A 24,831-nucleotide genomic window follows, 5' to 3' on the forward strand; every position below is an offset into this window, starting at 1 on the left:
TTCATTACCCCAAGTCGATACATGTGGAAATATGCGGAAATATACTTTAATATGAGATTTGGTTGTTTCTCTTGCATTCCCCGTGCACTAAATAAATACATCAATCGATTGATCTGTATTTAGTACATGGGACAAATTCAAGGTTTATCCCATTAACATTACGGGATAATAACCAGGGAGCTTAACTATATTTCTAAATGCACACGTCTTTCCAGAACTTTTAAGGTTAACAGAAAGGCAAACATACGTATATGTCAGAATTCACAAAGATACGGTTGACCGCGCAACTATCTGCGCAGTATAGAGAATCAGTGTATCTATTCACTTTAGGGCGGTGCATTCAGGTCAAGGGCGAGATATAAAAAAACTTGTTAAGCTGAGCATTACTGTAACCGGGACATGAGGTAGCACTTCGTCAGTCAAAAGTTTCCACTAACTCAGTAATGTGCGGAAAATACTCATAATCAGAGCTAAAAAGATGAAGATTACAGCAGTAATTTGTGTAACAGTTGTTACCCTTATTGGGTTGCTGGCCTTACTATATCACACTCCGATGAACCAAACGAGCAGCAAATCGATATTTCCTCAGGTAAGACGTACTTGGTACAATAAACGGGAGTTTTGTAGTTAAGTTTACTCCTTGGTCCAACAATTGGCAAAGTGGTGTTGGAGAACCAATTAGAACCTGTGTGTATCTGTAACATAATGTTCAATTAATATACATTTTCTACAGAATAAAAAAATAATAGATACCTTTTAAATAGCTTAAGAGACAGAATCGCTGACTGGTTGACAGTGGACATAGGCTTTCTTGGTTTAATTCTCCTAGCCTTCATCACTCTTGAACATATCATCCATACCTAAAATTTATCTTAAGTCGGGTATAGCCAGTCAGAAAAAAACTCCTTCATCCTCCCTGGTGCTAAAATCGGAAATTATTGACAACACGTGATAGCTCGCATTAAGTGTCATTAATGTACATTAAGTATCATTATTAAATTAAGAATGATATCTGTATGTGCAGTACTAATGGAGATATGGGCCAGACTGCTATTCACAGAAGCGCCTTCTGGTGTCAGAATCGGGAATTATATGCATCACGTGATAGCTCACATTAAGAGTCATTAATGTACCAAGTATGAGGTACTTGGTACATTAGTAGGTGCAGTATTTATGGATATATGGGCCAGACTGCTATTCAGACTGCTATTTCACCAAAGTAATGTACCAAGTATGTTGTCAGTAGGTGTAGTAATAATGGATGTATGGGCCAGACTATACTAAGTATGATGTCTGAAGGTGTAGTAATGATGGATGTATGGGCCAGACTGCTATTCAGACTGCTATTTCACCGAAGTACGATGTCTGTAGGTGTAGTAATAATGGATGTATGGGCCAGACTATACTAAGTATGATGTCTGAAGGTGTAGTAATGATGGATGTATGGGCCAGACTGCTATTCAGACTGCTATTCACAGAAGCGCCCCTAAAATCAAAATCGGAAATCATTGGCATCACGTGATAGAGGGCATCAATTGTCATTAATGTACCAAATATGATGTCTGTAGGTGCAGTAATAATGGAGATATAGCCGAATATATAATTTATAGAAATAATGACTTGTCCCCGTTGAATAGCTAACTGCGAACCGCAGTCAAAAACGTTATTTCCCTACAGATTCTGGAAATCCAAACACCAGGCAGTGACTACTTGAAAGCTCAGAAAGCTCGGCACGTAAGAATTATGGCCCTGGCTGGTACGGGACGACCATTCAAATTATGACAAGGCAGGGCGTCTCGGGGCGTAAAAATTACGCGAATGCATAGTGTGCGGCGCGATATTTAAGATGATATACTGATAATGTTTGAACCCTAGTCGATTGAATAAGTCTTGTCTTCTTGTATTAATCATGTAGGGCCTTATCTCGTAAGTGTTAAATATACACCTGCTACAGGTAAAAAGGCAGCCAAGCGCACAGCAACAACTACAGTTAATCCTGATCCGCTCTATAGACAAGATTTTCATCTTAACTTTTACGCTCCAAAATTATTGTCACTCAGCCATATATTCTGTTGTGTAGCTTGATTTCCCTTTGCATTTATATGATTTGTAATAAGACTATTTTGTCTTAGAGACTTCAGTATGATTAACAGAGATCAACCACACGTAACTTACAAGCCATTTCTCAATATAAATTTAAATTGTTTTACTTTTTATTTGCATCAAATAAACTGCTGAAAGGCGCTTGAAGAAGTCACTGCGCTATGTATTGTGAAAAGAAATCGGGCATAATTGCAGACATTACATTCTTTTAAACCTGACTAAATGAATGATAAGTAATTCACTTGAAGATGAATCCTTAAGTAGTAGCCTTCACTACCAAGAAAACAGATGATATGGCTAAATGAGTGACCTTCTTAGAAACAGTATTCCACCTATATATATATATGAAAACATTGGAGATGTAACTTTCACGTGTTAAAATATTCATTCGAACTGGTTTAAGTTATCATTAAGTACAAAGTTTTCTATTAGTCTAGTTCACAAGTTCTCTTTCCATTCCATTCGCCATCTATAGCAACAGATTAGTTCGAACAGGCCATCTCATAGCTCAAGGGACTTGTGGAAACAAAACCATTACCGGTAGCCTACATTGCTGGCCAAGTGGGGCCTGCCCTTCAACGAATTTCATGCGCAGTGAACAAGACCTATTGCCGGTAACACAATATCATTTTAGATAAGGAAAGAATTTACACTCGTATAGACACATGTGAACGGCTCGGTCAACCAAAAGGCGGTTAACAGGCTAGCTACAATTTTAAACCGGCGGGCAAGCAGGTCTGCAAAAGGCTCATTACTGGTGTTTGACAACTACTTTGTTGTTCATTAGAAATCATGTTGTCGTTGTTACACTGTTGAATACATACTTTTAGTTTAAGTGCGGTAAAATGAAAATAAAGGAATCAGGGTGACAGCGGGTTTGAAAGTTTTAATGCAGTATTCAACATCAAACTCTCATCTCACAACAACAATAGAACTGAGCAGATGTGACCAGGCTCAGTGATATGTAGTACTGCATGGTTCTAGACTGCACTGCACCATGCGGCCTCTACATGACATGAACCAGCCCACACGGCACTGAACAGCACCATACAGACCCAAACCATCTTGAACCACCAAAGATGTCATGCCATTGCTGTATACTACATGGTTGATATTCTAGGGCGTGAGGAGAATACAAATGTCTGGATCTCTATTCAGAATGATGCTGAAGATTGTAGTTTGATGGTGACGAGCTCCATTCTATTAAGTGGTATGCACCAAGCCATTGGTATATATGTTCAGCACAACATATTCATTATAGGTACACTGAATGTACTCACTCTGACGAAAAATAAAACGAAATATCTGTTTGTACATGTTCTTAACACTTCTGTACAAATAAAACTGGTCCATTGGTACAGCTGGTACAACTATACGATGAAACAAATATGCGACGACAAATCAGTCGAGTTGTTATTTTCATTCTATATTCTTCTCATACACAAAGGCAGTCTTATATTTAAAATACACAGGACTTACAAGTATAAATGCAAACCATTAAACTGACTGCATAATTCACCTGATTATTATAATGATACAAAATTGCAACCCCATATACTACAACTACACTGACTGTGACGTATACCAAATTAGACTAAACCATTCAAAAGCAAACCAAGAAACAAGATCACCCATAACCATGAAAATTCCCTTCATTATGAATCTACAAAAGACACACGTACATGGGCAGGGTATATAGCTGGATCTAAGTAAAACATAATCAATTTCTCCCATGCGAATGGGTGTACATTATGTGCATATTGGTATACCTTAATAAAGATGTACAACACTCATACGCTATTAACCACAGTTAATAGGGCCTACCCGTATATTACGTGACAATAAGCGATCGACAGGACCCGCTTAGGTGGTCGTTCATTGGGGATAAATGTTCTTTCACTAATCAACAATATAATATAAGACTTAATTAAGGCATATACAGAGATTAAAAGTCTGATCATAGAACGCAAATGGTCCACATCTAACGCATCTAAGTTCCGAACTGATCATACTTTTCACGGGAACAGCTGGACGCCAAAATACAGAAAAGTCGCCGATACTTTTGCCGGGTCAACCTATTTCTTCCTATCTTCTTTTAACCATGGATACGAGTATGTCGACAGAGTTCGACATTATTGAAGGTAAGGCTTCTAATTCATTTTATATGAGCTGTGATTATCAGCAAGATGCTCAAACGTTGAAAAAGGGTTATCCAATTAAGACGCACTGTAATTTGTTAAAGAAAGCTCACTGAAATCTGTAAGGGTGGACAGAACGACTGAATCCAAACTGAAAGAGGGTAAATGGTTTATCTTTTTTCTATCTTATGTTACGTCCACGATCGAAGTTACACTTGAGGTTTATGAATCATGACAGAAAAAGGAGTAAATTGTAAAGCCAACAGTGTAAGCTAGTTGATATCGGTGATGCTTCGGTAAATAGACTAGTTTCTGCATACTTTTGGTAATGATGATTATATACGTATCTGCAAGTTTAAAAGTTACATTTCTTTGTTTTCTAAATATGGTATATCATTTCTGATGTAGGCATATTGTGTTAGATGAGATACTCGCCGATCAACTTGACAAAATAGTAACAATATTGTGTATGAGGAAACAAAGGACTAAAACAACGACTAAGGAACTTGTCTACAAGTATACTGTTGTTTAAATCACATGAATTATTAAATCACATGAATTATTTTATATTTGTAAAATGGTTAATGATTTCGAAAGGATGAGGCTACCTCTACTGACTTAAAATAAAACATGATTTAGTGAAATTCACATGCAAAAAAATAAGGACAGGTTGAAAATCTTACCCACGATACAAATACATGAAAATGAAAACACATTTATACAGGAACTCTTATGAAAAGTCCACTGCATATGAAACGAAGACCGTCTAAACCTGTCGTTATTACACGAGTTTAGTAATGATAATGCTTGTGACTTGTTTACAGACAACAACACATCGGAGAATGATGATTCGGAGAAAGAGAACATTCCTACGCAATCCAGTGGTAAGTTTATAATATTATAATACGAATGAATCTGTATTTTTAACCTTTTGTTCTTTTATAGGGGTTTCTCTCCGGCCGTACGTGTGAAGGTCTGTTAGCAACCTGCGGATGGTCGTGGGTTTCCCCCGGTCTCTGCCCGGTTTCCACCAACAATAATGCTGGCCGCCGTCATATAAGTGAAATATTCTTGAGTACGGCGTAAAACACCAATCAAATAAATAAATAAATCTTATAGGGGCCTCGGTGGCCGTGGATTTTGCACGACATTGTTACACGGCTGAACCTATTCATTCTTTTGTGTAATTCTCGCCACCGTTTAATCTATAACTTATACGCTGGTTGCGCATCGCCGCCACACGAACAAAAGCAACTACATGTATTTCTGAAGCTTGGATTGAGGCTATATACCTGAATGGTATGAGACGCCTGTTTCTTCCGTGACCCATAGCCTTGTAAACGATATGAGCGACACTATCTAGGGGCCATGTGTTTTTTTGTTTGTTTTTTTTTGGATAAAAAACACAGTCCACACTTGTAATATCATGTTTCCGATACAGCCAAGCCTTCAAGCTCTTGTTTGGCATACTTCACATATATGTGAACTTATACATACATGTCTTCGTGTATATGCATATGGACGCAGTTCCCTTCTAGTTTTTAATTCATATGTTATTTTGTCGACATGTTGTTCAGCTACTATTCCTAAGTATCTTCACTTTTTCTGTATACTATCTTTAATTGTACAATAGTGTTATATTTTATTAATTGATAAAAATTGACGCCTTAGAACGAACGATGTCGTATGATTAAGTTGGTTTTTTAAATATTGCTTTGATTAAATTTCACTTTTCTGCTGCATGTAAAATAAAAATTTTCTGAGAAAATCAGTACATCCTGCAATAGAATAAAAGTTCGCTCTCTTTATGATTAGTACAAGCAATTTTACATTGTCATGTCACTGCAACATGAAATAATTTGAAGAGTAAAAAAAATCATTACAAGCTTGGTAGTAGTTCTTGATTGCATAATGGTACAAACAGTAGCGCCAAATTTCTGACATAACTACATTGGAACAAAAAGGCAATGAAATCGCCAGTCGCCAACCCATATGGCGGGATCTGGTTGATCAAATTATAAGCAAAATGTAAGCTACAGCCACATTCAAATTAGATTTACATGTAGATGTTCTACCACAATTGTTTTGTTTACAACTAACACAGGAAATACAAGTCGAGGATGGCGAAGGGCGTTCGATAATCTCGATCTGGAGAATGCAGATTCCTCTATCGATGAACCAAAGACAAGAAAAGGTAAAATTTACACCTATTTTATTGATAGAAGTGCAATGTTAAAATCGACTGCTGTGGAGGTATACTTTAATCTGTAGATTCAACTCCTTATTGCTTTTCATAACTGTTCACATGGAAGACCACATGTGCCCAAGCACTGACATCTGTTGTATGCTGCAGTCTGATATGCTTGACTAGAATAGGAACGAGGGAAGTCACCATGGTCACACAAACGTTCCAATCTCTGGGACGACATCAGCAAGCTCATTGGATACTGGATTACCTGACATCTCACTCCAACCAACTCAATGGCGCCTTCAGTTACACTTACGTTGTTGGCAGTTCAACCACCTGCTTACTGACATGTATGTTAATTTTTGGAATTTGCAAGACCAGTTTCTACCTCCTGAAAAGGAAGGTTGAAGATTGGTTAAAATATTTTTAATCACAACTCAAGGGTCACAATATTATTTCACACCAAAATGAGCCGTGATAATGTAGAATCTCCCTTTCGTTGTTAGTTAGTACGACTTCCTATTATTGATGGATTGAAATCTAGCTTAGGCGTAGTGATATTTTTGCTACAGAGGGATTCTTAACAGTTTCACCACCAGGTGACCGACGTATGGATAGACTTTCACTGATAGTACAACAGGCCATTGCGTGGTTGCAGGACTATGCAAACTGTCGGACAAACCCCAGCTACACCCTCCATCATGCATGACCAAGCTTTCTGTGTTTTAAATGTACAGGCTGGACTCAGAGGCACAAAATGAACACGTCATCTTCAGACCACATTTCTATCGCCTTTGGAAGGAAAAATTCCCACTCGTTTTTGTCCCTAACGTAGGTACAGCCATTTACATTATATACACTTACACTTATTTTCAGACGGCGCACAGACCCTTGAATATATTACCTATTCAATAAAAGTGTTATTTAAGTTTAAAACAGTTGTTGTGTCATTTGCAGGTCAATCGGTCGCTAAATGCAACAAATGTATGGCTCAGGAGACAAGTCTCCAGCAAACCGTGAACAAAGAGGAAAGAGTCTATTAGCGCAATCGGAGGCACAGGTATCTAACAAAGCAGAACTGTGTCCATTATTAACTGTTTGTGTAAATATTTACATAATATACATGGACCACTGACCGTGAGAGAGCAGGTACACACCTTTTGAAATCAGAAGTTCTTGGGACACCAAAGCTCTTAAGACCGTCGTTTGAAGAAATTGAGCACTACCGATTGAAGGGCGACATTTCAGCTACATACAGATTTTTTGAGAAGTATGAGGGCCCCCAGTGGTGGATGGACTGGTTACAGCCGATGGAAAACGAACTGGAAAGTGCGTATCCCTTTCATTCCCTTTGGCCTAAATAACCTCAGATTGGGTGACATATACAATAGATTGAAGTATAACTGACATTTTGCTTCAAGAAAAGGAACTGTAAAATGTGTGAACAAAAATCAATACACTTATTTGTTTTTAGAAAGGTTGTTTTTGAGCCATATATTCTCCAAATTTCACCTCTATTTTATGCGACTTTTGGCAGTGGTCGGAAATGTTCGAGGGACCAGCTTAGCGCGCTTCATTCTGACTTTCACGCAAATAGGTTTTTTTTGACAAGTATCACCTGAAGGCTAAAGGCTACCTATTTTCTGAACTGACCGCAGAGGGTCTTGGAAAAATGTTTTTCATTGTTTTACACCTCCTATGCAAGACTGAGAATTTTAGCTCTTTCACATGAAAGGACACACCCTAAACTGTATAGTATAGTGCATCCTTCTTTAACAAACACCTATTTTTCTTCATATTTCTACAGACCATGAAGATTTCTAGAGCTCAGATGAAGAAAGTGGGCCGCTTCCATTGATAAGAGAGTCTGTGCAGAGATATCGGTGCTGCGAAACGCCTCACAAGGTGGAAAGAAATAACATGGCGGAGGCAAATATTTCGAACGATCAAGACATTTTCAGATCAGTATGTTTCAATAAAAATGCGAGTGAATAATTACACTTTTTCGCAACAATTAAACAAACTTTGACGATAGAATGATCCCGGTGGGGTTTTAGACATAAGTACTAGTATCACCTGTTACTTTTCACAGCGTGTCATAATTAAAATATACTGTTTTATTTATCTGTTTTTTTTTCAGGTAAGAATTGGTAGGAAAGAAGATACTGAACGTGCGTGTCCCAGAAGACAGGCCCTTGACGGTTGGCGACTTGTGTCCTTTGGGTATGCCCGGATATGTGAATAATTGTCCCCAGGTTTCTATGATCAAGGACTCAACGGTGACAAAGTAACAAAAAAGTGGTATAAAGGGTTGGTTCACTCTATAATTAAACCTTGGATTCACGTTCAAAGTAGCAAAGGGCGTATCGATTGGACAGAAGAAGTTTACCAGAACCTTATTTGGTACTTAGGTTGTGAGGTAATAGACAATGGGTACTTGCCAACAGATATCCGACAAGTAAGTCAGAGGTACGAAGAAACTATGTATATAAGATCATATTTAAATTCACGAGTATGTTCTTCCTCAGACAAGTAAATGTCACGATTAAACTGTTGAAACTAAAATAAACTTTTTTGAAACAATTTTATACAATAATATACACAATGTACACAGTATGCAAACTGTATACCTCCACCCGTCCTGTTGAATTTCTTTTCATCAAGACTTACTTGTTAGAAATGCAGTGACAAATTTCTGTAACGTGATGTCTGCAGTTTTATCAGGAAAACGCTCACACGCTTCTTGCCAATTAGCAATATCAGTAATGGACAGAAAGGTGCTTTTCGCAAAGTTCATCTTTTTCATGGTTGTTGCTTTCTTCCCGGAAGTTTCCAGCTGCAAGAATCCTTCTGCCACTTGTTTCAACAGAGCATACCTATCGGTTTCAGATAAACCTTGAAATGTTTCGAATATCTGTTGAAGCAAGTAATGGTAACATTGCATTCAATCACTAAAATAAAGGTGCTTTGGGTTTTCCGTCGTACTTTTTCACTCATATGATGATAAGGAGTCATTATGTGTGTGTACACATATTGTGTCCTTGTGGAAGGACGAGTCCTTGTCGCCAAAGTGCTGCCGCCACTGAAGTATCATGCCAAAGACACTGAACAGGACATCCCACCCAGTCGCATTATATACTGACTCTTGGCCAACCAGCTATGTTTCTTTGCTCTAACCTGTCAGAGCTGAACAACAGTGCACCTTTTAAAAGTCTTTGGTATGACCCGACCCGGGTTTGATCCCGATCTGCCGATTTCGAGGTTGACGTTCTGACCATTAGGCCACCAAAGCGGTCCAGGAATCTTTTTAGGGAAGAAGGAATCACTTTCTTGCCGTTTGTTTAAGCCCTTTCTGACATCCATAGCTGATTGCCGTGAGATTTGTAGCTATTGTTTCCAGTTGTTCCCAGCAACGTCGACTGTACTTGGAAACACTGAAGTAAATCACTTTTCTGTCAAAAGTACAAAAGAAACACTTTTTAAAACATGTACCAAACTTGAAGACAGGTATATTTATATGAATGTATCATGTGCTTTATAATGCATATGCAGTGACATAACTTACGCTAAATGTAAGTTGCAATTATTAGTGTAAAGTTGAAAATTTACATATTGCACATACCGATGGATCCATTGCAATTTCAACCACGAACTTCTTCCTATACCCAGCGGGGAATTGTTCATCTGCTTGAACAAGAGTTATCTTGCCTGACAAGCTTGATCAAGGAATGAAGAAAGGTTTGTCTGTAATTGTTGGTAGTGTCGGTTGCCGAAGGTCCTTGCCTTTTCCTTAGACAATCCAGCATACATATTAACGCCTATGAAGCGTGATGGGTATCCGTTTGGGACAGAATTTCTTGTGCTGCTATCCTCAAATTGATACCGCCTCGAGTAAACAAGGTATACTCGTGGACTCTTTCGGGATCGAAATCCTGAGGACTGCTCAGCTCATTCGGGCCCACTAAACATGGCAATACTGCCACGTGTGATGAGGCTGATGATCGCAGTGATGATTTTATATTTTCTACCCAGTTACTGATAATAGGCCGGCAGGAGTACTCTTCTGGAGGAGACTGAAGAGATACCATAGACCTCTGATACTTGCCTGTTGAAAATGAAAACGAGAATGGAAACATTGTGATATATTTTTAGTACTAAACTACAGGAATTTTTAGTACTAAACTACAAATTCATATTTAAAGTTTTCGAAAAGGGGCAAAAATTACCTCAAAGGCCTTTCCCAGCAAAATATTTTACCATCGTTGTATAAATGACTATTGGGTATCGTCAGCGAAAAACTTTAGATACACAGTGCAAATTCAAAATACCAATTTTGCAGTCGAGTATCTCTTGGTAATCCATCGACACAACATTTGAGCTGCTAGAAGAAGCGAGGTGGAGCAAATTGTCAGATCGTAACCGTTTCGACTGTTATTATTCTTTGCCAGCTCTCTTCACAGCCGCTTTCACTACGGTTGAATTCTGTACCAGCGTTTTAATGAAACTCACGCTCGATTCACAAGCAGAAAGCTCTCTGCATAAGTGGCTTTTAGATGGGTCAAGTGTCGTTCTTTCAAACCTATTACCAGCTTCACAACAGTGAAATTTAAACGAAGTAAAATAAAATCACACACCTAACGGTATTTATAACTTACTCAGCCTTGAAGATTTATAAAACTGTACCACATTTTAAGGAAAATTATTAAATTAATTTAGTGACAGGAAAGATAGCACATTTCTGAAAGCGTTCTTTTTAGATATACCGTATCCGCAAGAGAGACGGTGCCGCCAATGGGCAGGGCAAAATCATACGGCAACAAGTTCATATACCTGTATTTGTGTGCGAGAATCTCCGGACGGAGCAAACGTAACATGGCCATATCCTTCGAAGTTCGGTTTGCCTGCCGCCAGTAAGTGCAAGCACATTCCTATTGTTGTCTTGTTTCAATGACCATAAAGCTGCCATATTGCGGAGACTTATAAGACAATGTTAAAAAGTAGCCTGTTGTTGATACCTCTCCTTCTGAAATTACTACTCTATCCAGAGTGCTTACAGAGCTGCAGAGTCAATAGACTTCAGGAAAAGGGACTCTGATTAATATTAATACATCGCAGCGTACTGAATTAAGATTAGAAATTTTTGCAAAACTCTACATGTGACATTGTTTCTCACAAAAAAATTACACAATCATAATAACATAAATGTTAAATGTTTCATTTTAGCGATATAATTGTTTTTGTGTGAACATTTTCTGATGTGAACAGTAGGGTCATCTGAAACCTGATCGCCTCCCTAGATGCCGAACAATAGTCCGGGTCACGGAGTTAACCTTGATTCTAGCGCAGGGTGTTATTGTAACATGAATTAGCATACGACCTTGAAACATTCATTATTAATTTTATTACCCGAACATAACACACTTAAAGATATGTCAAAATGTGGTAAGGTTTGTTCTCAGTTTTCTCTAGTGCTGTGAGAACATAGTAATTGTTACAGTAAATGTAATATACACGCTATTAATAAATATCTTCTGCAGATGTCAATTTATGTACTGCACAGCAATTTTGGTGAGGTTGACAGGGTAAAAATTTCTTGTATTTCTGGAAACTATGCACATACGATTTGATATGATTTGATCTCTATACCTCCGTTCGACATTAAACTGGTTCGATTTTACACAACTTGCAGTCGATGTCGAAGTGCTTGTGGATATGTTTGTTACATTCAGCTTGTGAACTGTAAGTTTAACGGACATGTGTGAGGGGAAATGACTGCATAAATATAAAACTTGTTGTTGTTTCAACATAGGTAGCGTTGATTCATGTATACTAGTTTGTCTGAAGGCCTATTGTATCTTATACATGCAGGTACGTCGGTAATGTTTGCTTTCATGAAAAACGTACAGGTTCTTTACTCTACTCCTCCTCTCAAAGTAAACTTTCAAAAATGTATCTTTGATTTCTGGTTACTCTTATGGATTTGATTGTAATGAACATTGCCATGTGAAATGTTTTTCCTTGTAGTATTTAGAAACATGTACCTGTCGTTCGCGGCTTTAAAACCTAGATTTACAGTGAATTCCAGGTGTTCGCGGGGGAAGATCATTAACTCGGAACCGGTTCGATATAGTTGTTCTTGAAAATATTATTGCGCACCATTGTACCCACATCAATCTCTCCTCCTAGCGTAGATCGAGGTAATGTATTCCGAATTCTAAGGACGGATACTGTGTGGTCTACACCGATAGTAGTTTAATTAGTTAAATATATTCTTCGTGTGGATGTTAGAAACGAATGTAAAATTCAAATGATAACGGCAACCAGTGTTTTTTTTCACGTTTACATTCGGCCTATTTTAACCAAGAAACTTGTGGAAAATTAGTTTCTTTACTAAAACTTAACGTTAAGAGTCAAAAAAAAACAAATCAACAGAAGAAACATCGGTAGCTGATCAACCGAGTATGTGATTCTAGTGTCTCGCGCCATACACTACGCATGCGCGTAATTATTACGCCTCAGGACGCTCGGCTTAGTCATAATTCAAATTGTCGCCTCATGCCAGCCCGAGACCGTAATTCTTACGCTCCGGGTCTGAGAGACCATGAGAAAGGCGGGTTATAGCAAACCGCCTGCCGGGGTTAACATGACAAGCTGTGATACTGTCACGGCAAAGGTCGCTTACATTTTTTCAGAAATGAGACGGTGTTAAAGTCAAACTAGGATAAACATAAAATTACACATTGGGAAAAATAAAGACGGAACATATTACATGTTATATTACATACTAGGTATCATTATCAGAGAGATAAAACTGTAAAGAAATGCCGGGTGCTGAGAATCGAGTCCTCGGGTCTTGACGCAAATGGACTTCAAGAGCAACTGGGATAAAAGTCAAGAGGCGATTAGCAATAAAAGAGCAGAACAGAAGTCCCAAACACAAGAATGGTGTATATATATGCCGGAACAACATAATATAATCCTCTCGTTTCGAAGGACATCAATAGTACTGTTTACAACAAATCATAGTTGATTCTCGAAATGAAGACCTATTTATATACAGAAAAAGCATGTACATTTGGTTTCATTGAATCTGGACAGATGTTACTCTGAATGTTTTATTTGTACCTTTTTTCACCCAGTTGTCTGGTCTGGCAGCAATTGTATAAAGGAAATATTCTTCAGTACGGCGTAAAACACCAATGAAATGTATAAATAAAAATAAATATTTATTTTATTATTTATTTATTTGTTAATTAATTTATTCATTTATTCCATACTTGCTTTTAATCGCTAGCTTTTCCAGTTGTTTGGTCTGGCAGCCGTTGTATAAAGGAAATATTCTTCAGTACGGCGTAAAACACCAATGAAATGTATAAATAATAATAAATATTTATTTTATTATTTATTTATTTGTTTATTAATTTATTCATTTATTCCATACTTGCTTTTAATCGATAAATACGACATCGGTCGATTTTATTGCTGAAGGAAACTGTGGTGCCCTGAGTAAACCACCGACCTTTGGAAAGTTAATGACGAACTTTTCCTCGTGTGAACTTTGATTTACACACCATAACAATATAAGACACGTGGTTTGCAACAAATGTCGACTGTGCAAACGGCCACGTGAGCGTCATTGATTGCTTCTTGTCACCAAGTCTCCATCAACAGTGAGAACGGGGAAATTCACAAATTCTGTGGACATGTAAGGGTTGAGCCCGCCTCCCTCACGCCCCGGTCTCTCATTGCAGATTGTAAGCTAGCTAAGACTAACCCCTTGTTGGCCGCCTTTGTTACTGGTAACCGTCGTCATCGGAGACAATTCGCTCTTGTAATTTTTGCTTCTGTGTAAGTGTACATTTCTGATTCAAATAGAAACCTCAACCCCACGGCAAGTGTCCAAGTGCAGAACCCGGGCATATTCCAAGTGCAGAAGAAATGGCACCAATGTCAAGGGATTCGCTTCAAGATATCTTCCACAAGTAAGTCCGGAATCTCAGAAAATGGCTAACGAATGTCTAACATATATTACCTATGGGTAAACAGTGTTTATCAGATATTATGGGCAAACGATGTCGGCTACTTATGGTCTATGGTTAAGGGATGTCTACTATACTTATAGTCTATGGGTACAGGGCGTTTATCAGATATTACAACTGTGAGTAAAGGATGTCTACTAGTTATGATCGATGGGGTAAACAATATCTATCAGAAAGACGAACAATAGGTTTGACAAAGGAACCTTTTTACCATGAAAAAAGCTATTTATTTACTCTCCTTTTAAATAGCGGAATGTCATCGAAATTCTTCGTCATGTACATGAAAGTTTTTGTTTTATTATTTAATTTTTACCTGTTACATAATTCATCCAAAATATGCACTATGATTTATTTATTTCATTGGTGTTTTACGCCATACTCAAGAATATTTCACTTATACGTCAGCGGCCAGAAATATGGTGGGAGGAAACCGGTCAGAGCCCGGGGGAAACCGACGACCATCCACAGGCTGCTGACGGACCTTCCCATGTACGACAGGAGGATATCTACTATGAAATTTACAAGTTTAAGACGGTAACTCTTAAGTACAGAGAATGTCTTAATATGTACATTCAGTTTTTGTACATTCGGCTTAAATAGACTAACAGATCGAAAGTGAAGCATCCCAACCACAGTTTAGGCTGTCTACCGGTAAACCAAGATTCACAGTCAAAGAGGTGTACCGATCAGAAAGGAAAACAATATTCAAAGTCAAGATGAATTATATACAGATCAGAAAGGAAAACAATATTCAAAGTCCAAGAGATTAATTATATACAGATCAGAAAGGAAAACAATATTCAAAGTCCAAGAGATTAATTATATACAGATCAGAAAGGAAATCAATATTCACAGTCAAACAGGTTAATTATATAGACATCAAAAAGGAAAACAATATTCACAGTCAAACAGGTGAATTATGTGCAGATCAGAAAGGAAAACAATATTCACAGTCAAACAGGTTAATTATATAGACATCAAAAAGGAAAACAATATTCACAGTCAAACAGGTGAATTATGTGCAGATCAGAAAGGAAAACAATATTCACAGTCAAACAGGTAAATTATATACAGATCAGAAAGGAAAACAATATTCACAGTCAAACAAGTGAATTATATACAGATCAGAAAGGAAAACAATATTCACAGTCAAACAGGTGAATTATATACAGATCAGAAAGGAATACACCCAATCGGACTTTGTAGGAGTATGGTTAAATCTTAGCCCATCCCTTTAGTTCGCTATATATATTCAGGTCACCAAAGTTACAACGTCATTAAATATCTTTTAAAACGCAAATATGAAATTGTCAATGTTTTCTAAATGTTAAACTGATACATCATATAAGTTTTTTGTTTGGAAATTATGACATAATGGTGTTAGATTATAAGATTTTGAACAATTGTAACACCGAACACAAACCTGAAAGTGTTGATTTGACATACGATAGTGTTAGATTATAACAATTTCTAAGTAGTTTGTAAAGAGTAACTGTCTCACACATTAACAAGTGTTACCCTGACATTATCAATGCTTTCCTTCCTCCACAAATGCCAGAATGTTGGATTTAACATTACTAACGTTTTATGTATAGCATACGAGTTTTAAGAGAGAATTCTAAGCACATGGGATATCTGCTCGACTTCGATTTGGAAATACTCTGTTAATATATCATTTTTTGATTTTATTTATTATTGATATTTTTTGATACCAAGCATATACCTGCACACCAAAAATGAGAGGCTGGCAGCAAAAAAGACTTCACACCCTAAAATACACAGAATTACATTTGTAAGTGCTATAGGAGTTCTGATTCCAGTGACTTATTCCTTATTCTCCGTGATTCCAGTGACTTATTCCTTATTCTCCGTGATTCCAGTGACTTATTCCTTATTCTCCGTGATTCCAGTGACTTATTCCTTATTCTCAGTGGGGTTCTATAGTGCTGCCGACATCCGTGAAGAACCGTTAATTTCATTTCTTTCGTCCATGAACTGGTACTTCATTTTTTTGTTTATAACATAGTTGTTGTTAATGTTTACACATAATTTATTTTTGCATTTTAATGCTTGCCTTTCAGCTTTGTATTTTTATGAGTCGTATATTGTTTCATATAAATTTGAAATTTTCGTTGACCCATGTTTACGTAAATTATTATGTTCAATTACACAATCGTTATGGCGTGATCTTTACGGACAAATCACGTCATTTAGCCTTCAATGTTTCACATGTATTTCTAGATCGTACACAACTAAATTCAATCCAGATATCGCTCAGTGCATCTTCAAATAAGGAGTTTGTATAGTAAAACTACACTGTTAGTCGTCTCTAAACCTCTTTTCTCCAAGCTTTCTTACTAGCAAAGGGACTTTTAAAGTGACCTGTTATGATATCGATAGTCATGCTTTTGTACAAGGTGCGTTTTCAACACCCCTTGATCTTTCTGATTTCAGTTACGGAAGTAACTCCGAGGTTGTCTGTCAGAAGATGTTAAGGATGGGCCTGGTCGGGGACGGGGGCTGGGAGGTGTGCGATGACCCCCACGTCAGGCCGCCTCAAAACAACTGTCTTGTGTATTCCTTTGGGTGAGATTTATTATTTGTTTGCTTTTCACCTGTGATTATCTGTTGAAGTCATTGAACGCGTGGAGGAAATCAATACACTTTGCCAAGTGAAGGCCTCCATGGGAAACAGTATGGCCTATACACCTGCTGACGACTTCGTCCCAAGGGTCTCAGTGGACCATGGCTATAGAGGTCGTGTCAAGTTATTAGTTACCGTTTGCAGTCACAGTATATGTAGCGTAAAGTTTGTGCTCAGAGTGTCCACATACAATTGCTTGAAGAATAAATAAAGCACTTATTTATACGTATTTCTTGGCATTTTGGCGGGCGGAGGGGGGGGGGGACGGAGCGAAAATACAAAAAACGAATAGTTTACGAGATATTGAGGAGGAAAATTATCACTTTTGCCCAGTCTGTGTGTTGTCTGACGCTTCGATTTCTATATACCAACCTCATAGATACAAGAGAAATATTGCAGTTTTATATCATGTGACACACGGATGCAGTTAGGTTTAGTGAATACAGGAGAATGCAGTTAACAGTTACCCTTCAAGGATATGTTGCAATTTTGTAGCTCTCCAACCGACTGTTGCAGTAACATATATTTGTGTGGCGAGGCCTGATTTGGACACACACATTCCTTGCGTCTCTCCAATATCATTGAAAACTCTTGACTGCTGCTTTTTACATGACTCCTCCTATTTTTCTTACTTAAAATTTAAGTAACTTGGTCATTTCTATGGTGGTATGTGTTAAACATCGTTCTGGGAAATGACCTTGCGATTATTGATCCGGAGCGTCCATTATTGTTGACGGCTGTTGTACGAATGTCTTTTGAATCTTACATCCATATCAGGCGAAAAGATGAGTTAAACGATGAGTTTGTAAAATGCACAGTACAATGAGCTCAGCGAACTTTGAGACTAAAATAAGTAACGATGACTTAAACCGTAAAGCTGTAGTACTTGCATTAATTCAACAATTACAACAAATATGGCTGCCCTGGAATGTTCTGTTTATATTATAGCTTATGTGTCTCTGGGCAACATGCTTTAATTATACCTCATATGTTTTACAGTACATTCCTTAAATACTTCCATTACCAAATGTACTCCTGACAATCTTTGTTATGAAACGATAAACAGTGCTACATAAAAACGCGATGTGAATTGTTTGAAATCATTCAGCGTATTTCCGCTTCCATCATATAGAGGTCCCGGTTTCCTTCTTATTTCAGAGTATGCCTGTATAATACAAAATAGCATAGCTTTACACAAAACAAGAAATAATGAAGGAAACCGAAGAGCAAAATTCTGAGGCGAGGCAGCGATAGAAAAAATGAAAGTAAAATAAAACGATTATATATTATTATTAATAAACCTATCATGTACTGTATAACGTAATATTTTGCATATTGTCTTTATGGTGCTTAAAATAATTTTAACTTACATGTAAAATATAAAATAATTGGCTTCATTTGCAGTGTGTTTTTTTGACTGAGCTGCCTGTATTTATTTCAGTATAAACAATGACTTCAGCTTTGATGACATGGTGGCTTTACATTATGGCTGCGAAGTCCATTCCTTTGATCCCAGGTAATTTAGCTCGATGTCTTTCTGGTTATATACCCTAATCACTCCGTGGGGTAGTACCGTGAAGACTCCACTGCGTTTATACCTTAATCACTCTGTGTACTAGCACCGTGAAGATTCCACCGCGTTTATACCCCAATCACTCTGTGTGATAGTACCGTAAAGATTCCACAGCGTTTATACCCCAATCACTCTGTGCGGTGGTAACGTGAAGATTTCACCGCGTTTATACCCCAACGACTCTGTGTGGTAGTACCGTGAAGATTTCACCACGTTTATACCCCAATCACTCAGTGTGGTAGTACCGTGAAGATTCCACAGCGTTTATACCCCAATCACTCTTTGTGGTGTTACCGTGACGATTCCACCGCGTTTATACCCCCAGTCACTCTGTGTACTAGCACCGTGAAGATTCCACCGCGTTTATACCCCAATCACTCTGTGTACTAGCACCGTGAAGATTCCACCGCGTTTATACCCCCAATCACTCTGTGTACTAGCACCGTGAAGATTTCACCACGTTTATACCCCCAATCACTCTGTGTAAAAGCACCGTGAAGATTCCACCGCGTTTATACCCCAAGCACTCTGTGTGGTAGTACCGTGAAGACTCCACCGCGTTTATACCCCCAATCACTCAGTGTGGTAGTACCGTGAAGATTCCACCGCGTTTATACCCCCAATCACTCTGTGTACTAGCACCGTGAAGATTCCACCGCGTTTATACCCCAAGCACTCTGTGTGGTAGCACCGTGAAGAATCCACCACGTTTATACCCCAATCCCTCAGTGTGGTAGTACCGTGAAGATTCCACTGCGTTTATACCTCAATCACTCTGTGTGCTAGAACCGTGAAGATTCCACCGCGTTTATACCCCCAATCACTCTGTGTGGTAGTACCATGAAGATTCCACCGCTTTTATACCCCCGATCACTCTGTGTGGTAGTACCGTGAAGATTCCACCGCGTTTACACCCCAATCACTCTGTGTGGTAGTACCATGAAGATTTCACCGCGTTTATACCCCCAATCACTCTGTGTGGTAGTACCGTGAAGATTCCACCGCGTTAATGCTCCAATCATTCTCTGTGGTAGTACCGTGACGATTCCACCGGGTTTATGTCCCAGTCATTCTCTGTGGTAGTACCGTGCCGATTCCACCGGGTTTATGTCCCAGTCATTCTCTGTGGTAGTACCATGAAGATTCAACCCCGTGTAAACTATTATACACTCCGCAAGAACGCCATGTTTTGTGAATAGTATGTTTACTATGAAACTCATGATAGACGTTGCTTGCATGATAGGCGTTCCTGTTGATTTCCTTGCATGTCTGTGAACAAGCCACCACTGTGTTCACACGGCGTTGTTGCTGCGTCATATCAGCGCTTAGTTACGCCGGGTCTGCACAAGTGCAACGTTTTGTTGGACGTCCCACTGCGCTTATGTAAGACTGTACAGTGACCAGTCCAGATGTGATCGCTGAACACCAAGCGGTGAAGGGGCGAGTACCGTTTGTCGGACAGTGACGGACAACGGTCTGAATGCCTGGGCTTCTTGTACAGCAGACACTGTAAGAATTATATTGCGTGCTTGTCTACAAATAATTCAATTCGGCATATTTATTTTTAGATTTTCGAATATCATTCAGTGGAGAATAAAATAAATGCATATTTCTCTCAAAACAGTCACGTTTTTCAGTCGCAGTCTTAATTTTTAAAAGCTTAATTAAAGGCATATATATCGTTAAAGGGATCTTCAGTTTGGTGAACATTCTCTTTAAAATTAATCAAACTTTTTATTTCATTAGTATCAAAGTCGTGTTAGGTCTGCAGCAATTCGAGCATCTGGACGTGTTACTCGTGATAATAGTAGGTCTGAACAACAGATTGATCACTGTCAACCGAATTCCGCTTTACGTCACTTACGTTCTGGCTGCAGTTTCATGTTTGTTTCCATTATTTGAAGGTCTTTTCTTGTTGTAAATTTCCCCAATCGAAGTGAATAGTACTTAAACTAACTGCGTTTCAGTAAGTAAACAAAGCAAAATCTTTTATTTGGAAACAGCATGAAAATGAAGACTTCTCGCCGAAATGCAAACGTCATGTTTCACCACCTGGGGGTTTCCGGAATGAACGGTCAGATAAAAGGGAAATGGCCTGTGAACACATTATCGAAGATTCGCCAGGATTTGGGACATTCTCAAGTATGGCTTCTTCTTTGAAACTTTCTAGAAACCTAGTTTATACCAGGCCTTTATATGAATACGACCCCTATTTATATATGATATAGATACCTGCTCAACTGAGGGCAGCCAGTCACCGTCACCATGGGTGCAACTTGTTGTGACAAACATACATGGGTCCCTCAGCTGGTACGGAGACTGACATCTTCACATCACCAAAAGCGAGACCCGTGATGTGATAGTCAGTTGTATTCAGAAGCCATCATTGCCTGAAGATCAACATTAACTTTGGAAGCGTCCTCCTCTCTTTCTGTAAACGTTCGTTTTAAACACTGTATACCTTGAACGGTTGTAGCCATGTATATGAAAAATACACCTATGCATATACCTTGATTAGACGTTGGTGAGAAGGCCCTTACCAACCGTTCGATAACCCTTACCAATTTCTTAATTCAGCAATGTATTGTGACATAATTGTAAGCACGATATTGCTTCAGATCTAATGAATTTTCATGAAAACTATACAACATGTGCACCTGTGGGAAAGGACTCTATCATCAAAAAGTGCCCTTGCATTGTTTTAATGTGATTGTATGTTAAATGTGATGACAACACAGCATTTTGAGCAATTCTAGACCAGTGACGCCTAATGAATCGCAATTAACAGCACTGCATTTTTTTTTACCTGATTCTGGTTCTAGGGGCGTGTAAATTGCTACCATTATGCATTTACGTGAACAGTTAGAATAAAACCCTGACTGAGGTAAACTGACAAGAGGCCATATTTCACCAGTTACATGTGCCCATTTGCCAGCGATCACACTGTTGTGTGCCGCTCTGGTTTTACTCTCTAGGTTGTACGTCTTTAATTATATTCTCGGGTAAATATAAGCCTGGAACCCACATGCTGCTAGATGAGATATCAACTGGCTGAGGTCAGAAGTGGTATTTAGACTCTTTCTGTCTTCCACATTACGACTCAAACGAACTTCGAACTGAGAGACGCACAGTAGCAAACCCTTACCTGTTACCATGGCAGCCGATATATTCATCAGTTGGGATTTATTAATTTGATTTTATAGTCGAAGAATCGATAACTGTTTTACTTTCATTTATATATAAACAAATAAATATTATATTTTATTTTTACAATTCAGAGACGCATTGATGTATTGAAGATGGATATTGAAAGCAGTGAATGGCCCACATTGAAAACAGCTTTGGAGGAAGGAGCTTTTGAAAACATAAACCAGGTCCTTTTGGAGATGCACGGTGTTCTGAAAGATTCAAAGTCGGAATTGTTAGACCGGCTAAATTATTTGAGAGCATTAAGACTACTTGGTTACAGAATATTTTACGCTCATAAAAACAGTGGATGTATTCCCAAAAAGAAAAACATCGCGAGCGGGTTATCTCCAGGATCCCCAATTAAGGTTAACTGTTATGAGGTTCACATGATCAAAATAGCCTCTTGTGCCAAGTAAACTTGTGAGTATCATTAAGCGAGGAAGCCCAAAATTAAAATATAACATGAAAAGATTTATTTATTTGATTGGTGTTTTACGCCGTTCTCAAGAATATTTCACAAATACGGCGGTGGCCAGCATTATGGTGGGTGGAAACCGAGCAGAGCCCGGGGGAAACCCACGACCATCCGCAGGTTGCTGGCAGACCTTCCCACATACGGCCGGAGAGTAAGCCAGCATGCGCTGGACTTAAACTCACATCGACCACATTGGTGAGGTGCTCCTGGGTCATTACGCTGCGCTAGCGCGCTAACCGACTGAGCCACGGAGACCCCAACATGAATAGACAATAAATTGACACTAAAGGTAACTCACATTTTGTGATTAACCAAGAGATTCAACGTGGAGAACATTCGTGCAGAACAGTATAATTAGTACAGTGATCAGTGACCGGAACCGGAAGAATCTACTCACCTCGATCGACCAACCAGTTATACTGAACAACAGGCAGTTTTAATAAATACATCAAGTATTAAATCGCCGGTATTAGACGGATAGCCAGTTCTTCTGGACTGATTTATTGTACATTCTTTAACGAATTCTTAACATGAGAGAAGGGAGAACGACCTAAATCTTAGCGTTACCTGCCTATAAAGCGTGGTAAACCCTAGACCCTAAACTGCTAGACCCAATTATTAGTAACAAACGGGGATTAGTGTCCAACTCTGGAACTATGCCTAACTTCTGCAGTGATCACTGTCCGTCTTTTTGTAAACATAAAATCCACGGTGCCAAACCTACAAAAATACAAGAGGAGAGTATGGAAATACAAGGGCGTCAACTGGGATGACCATCGACAGTTACTATTTCAAACTAACTGGGCTGAGATAGCTGTAACTGATAACGTTGACGACTTGTGTTCCTCAGTATCAAACCTCATAATGCTGCTAAAACACACATTCCTAATGACTATGTCATAATAAACCCGAAAGACAAACCTTGGGTAACCACCGAGATTAAGAACGAAATAAAACTACGAAGTAAACTATACAAAAGCAAAAGGCGTTATATGCACCGCATGATCACTTTTCAAAAGCAGATAAATGATCCTTTAAGACGTATCCACCAAGATATATTACCGCCCCCATCTCATCAGCACGGTGCCTGTTCAATCAGATTTTCGAATCACCTAACAACATACACATGCAGAAAACATCAACTTTCAGTAAATCTTTTTATTCCCAAGCTGTCCGCGATTGAATCGCTTTACTAAAACCTACAAAAAGTATAGAAGATAATAATCAGTTCAAATCTGCACTATGCATGATGCTTAACAAGCTAATACAAGCTCCCCGTGGTACTATGTGGGAGACCGTACTTCTAATATTATTCTGTGTGGCTTAAGAAACGATTGCAGCTCGCTAAGCGACGACCTCTACAATAACTATTTCTGACAATGTCAAAGATGTCAATGTGGCAATTCTCATGAAACAGCCGCTCATTTCCTCTTAGAATGTAGCAGACACACTGTACCGAGACAAGCCATGTTAACACTCATACATTCTGAAAATGTACTTACATTTTTCATTAGCAGTTTCATTAGCAGATTAGAGCCAAATATTTTTCAGTGTGTATATGTACAAGTGTGAGAATTTGAGAATATATATATAATTGTCGAGCAGATAAATATATATGTATATATGTATGTGAGTGCGTTTATATGTGTATAGGATTCATTCTAAATTCAATATAGTTTTATGTTAATTATTTGATCAGTCATAAGTGTAATTTTCCATTATATCATTCCAATGTTTTCATTGTTTTACACATTCACATGTCTGCAATCTAAGTGTTGTATATTTGTTCGTATCATGCGTATATTAATTCATGAAGATCAGAAGAGATTTGGACCTGGGTATTGAATTGGGGAATATTGCGCATAGGCTTAAATATAACCGAAGAGAAAACTAAAAATGCTCGGATCGAATTTATTACAGGGTTTCAAATAAAACTTATACCAAGTGGCGCAACTTGGCTGGGCTACTGACTGTACATTTCTTGGGATTTAACACTAAAATTGTCACCATGAACTTTTGAAAGATTAACTTAAGGGAAAAATGAGAAACATTAGAACTAAATGTTCTTAAAATAACTGTTGTTAAATAGGCATATATTGACAATTTAAGAGTGATCTTAATGGTAGGCTTCTGTCACAACAAAGTAGTTCTGTGCGTCCTAAAAAAGTTCGTAAAACGGGCTGTGGTCAGCGTGTGACTTTGGCCAAATGATGTCTAAAATGAGTGGCATACCATCAAGTCATCGAGCCGTGACGAGTTGGGGCTGGGATGAAACGAGGTACAAACGGACCCTGTGTGTGTGTACACGTACTGCAATTGATGCCGGTTGCACGACGTCGTAACACGCCCCTAGTAGGATCGAAGTACGGCAATTCTGTTCATAGTACGTCCTTCTCGTTTTAAGTATGTTGTCACTGCGTCTATCTACAGAACGGGATATCCCGAGAAAGCCCATCCATTAATTCGTATAAAGACCCTAAAA

At 38.4% G+C, this 24,831-nt stretch overlaps 1 protein-coding gene across 1 annotated transcript; it reads left to right on the top strand.

Moving 5' to 3' along the window:
* The first annotated feature begins 389 nt into the window (after positions 1 to 389).
* Positions 390 to 24,330, top strand: LOC135468688 (probable methyltransferase-like protein 24). The gene is made up of 6 exons (XM_064747074.1): positions 390 to 589; positions 14,305 to 14,411; positions 16,923 to 17,054; positions 18,554 to 18,628; positions 20,689 to 20,827; positions 21,964 to 24,330. Exons 1-6 carry the CDS (start codon positions 479 to 481, stop codon positions 22,288 to 22,290), a joined length of 891 nt encoding a protein of 296 aa, XP_064603144.1. The 5' UTR covers positions 390 to 478; the 3' UTR covers positions 22,291 to 24,330.
* The last annotated feature ends 501 nt before the right edge of the window (positions 24,331 to 24,831 follow it).

Source organism: Liolophura sinensis, chromosome 6 (assembly GCF_032854445.1).
Source record: "Liolophura sinensis isolate JHLJ2023 chromosome 6, CUHK_Ljap_v2, whole genome shotgun sequence".
NCBI classification, from domain to species: Eukaryota; Metazoa; Mollusca; class Polyplacophora; order Chitonida; family Chitonidae; genus Liolophura; species Liolophura sinensis.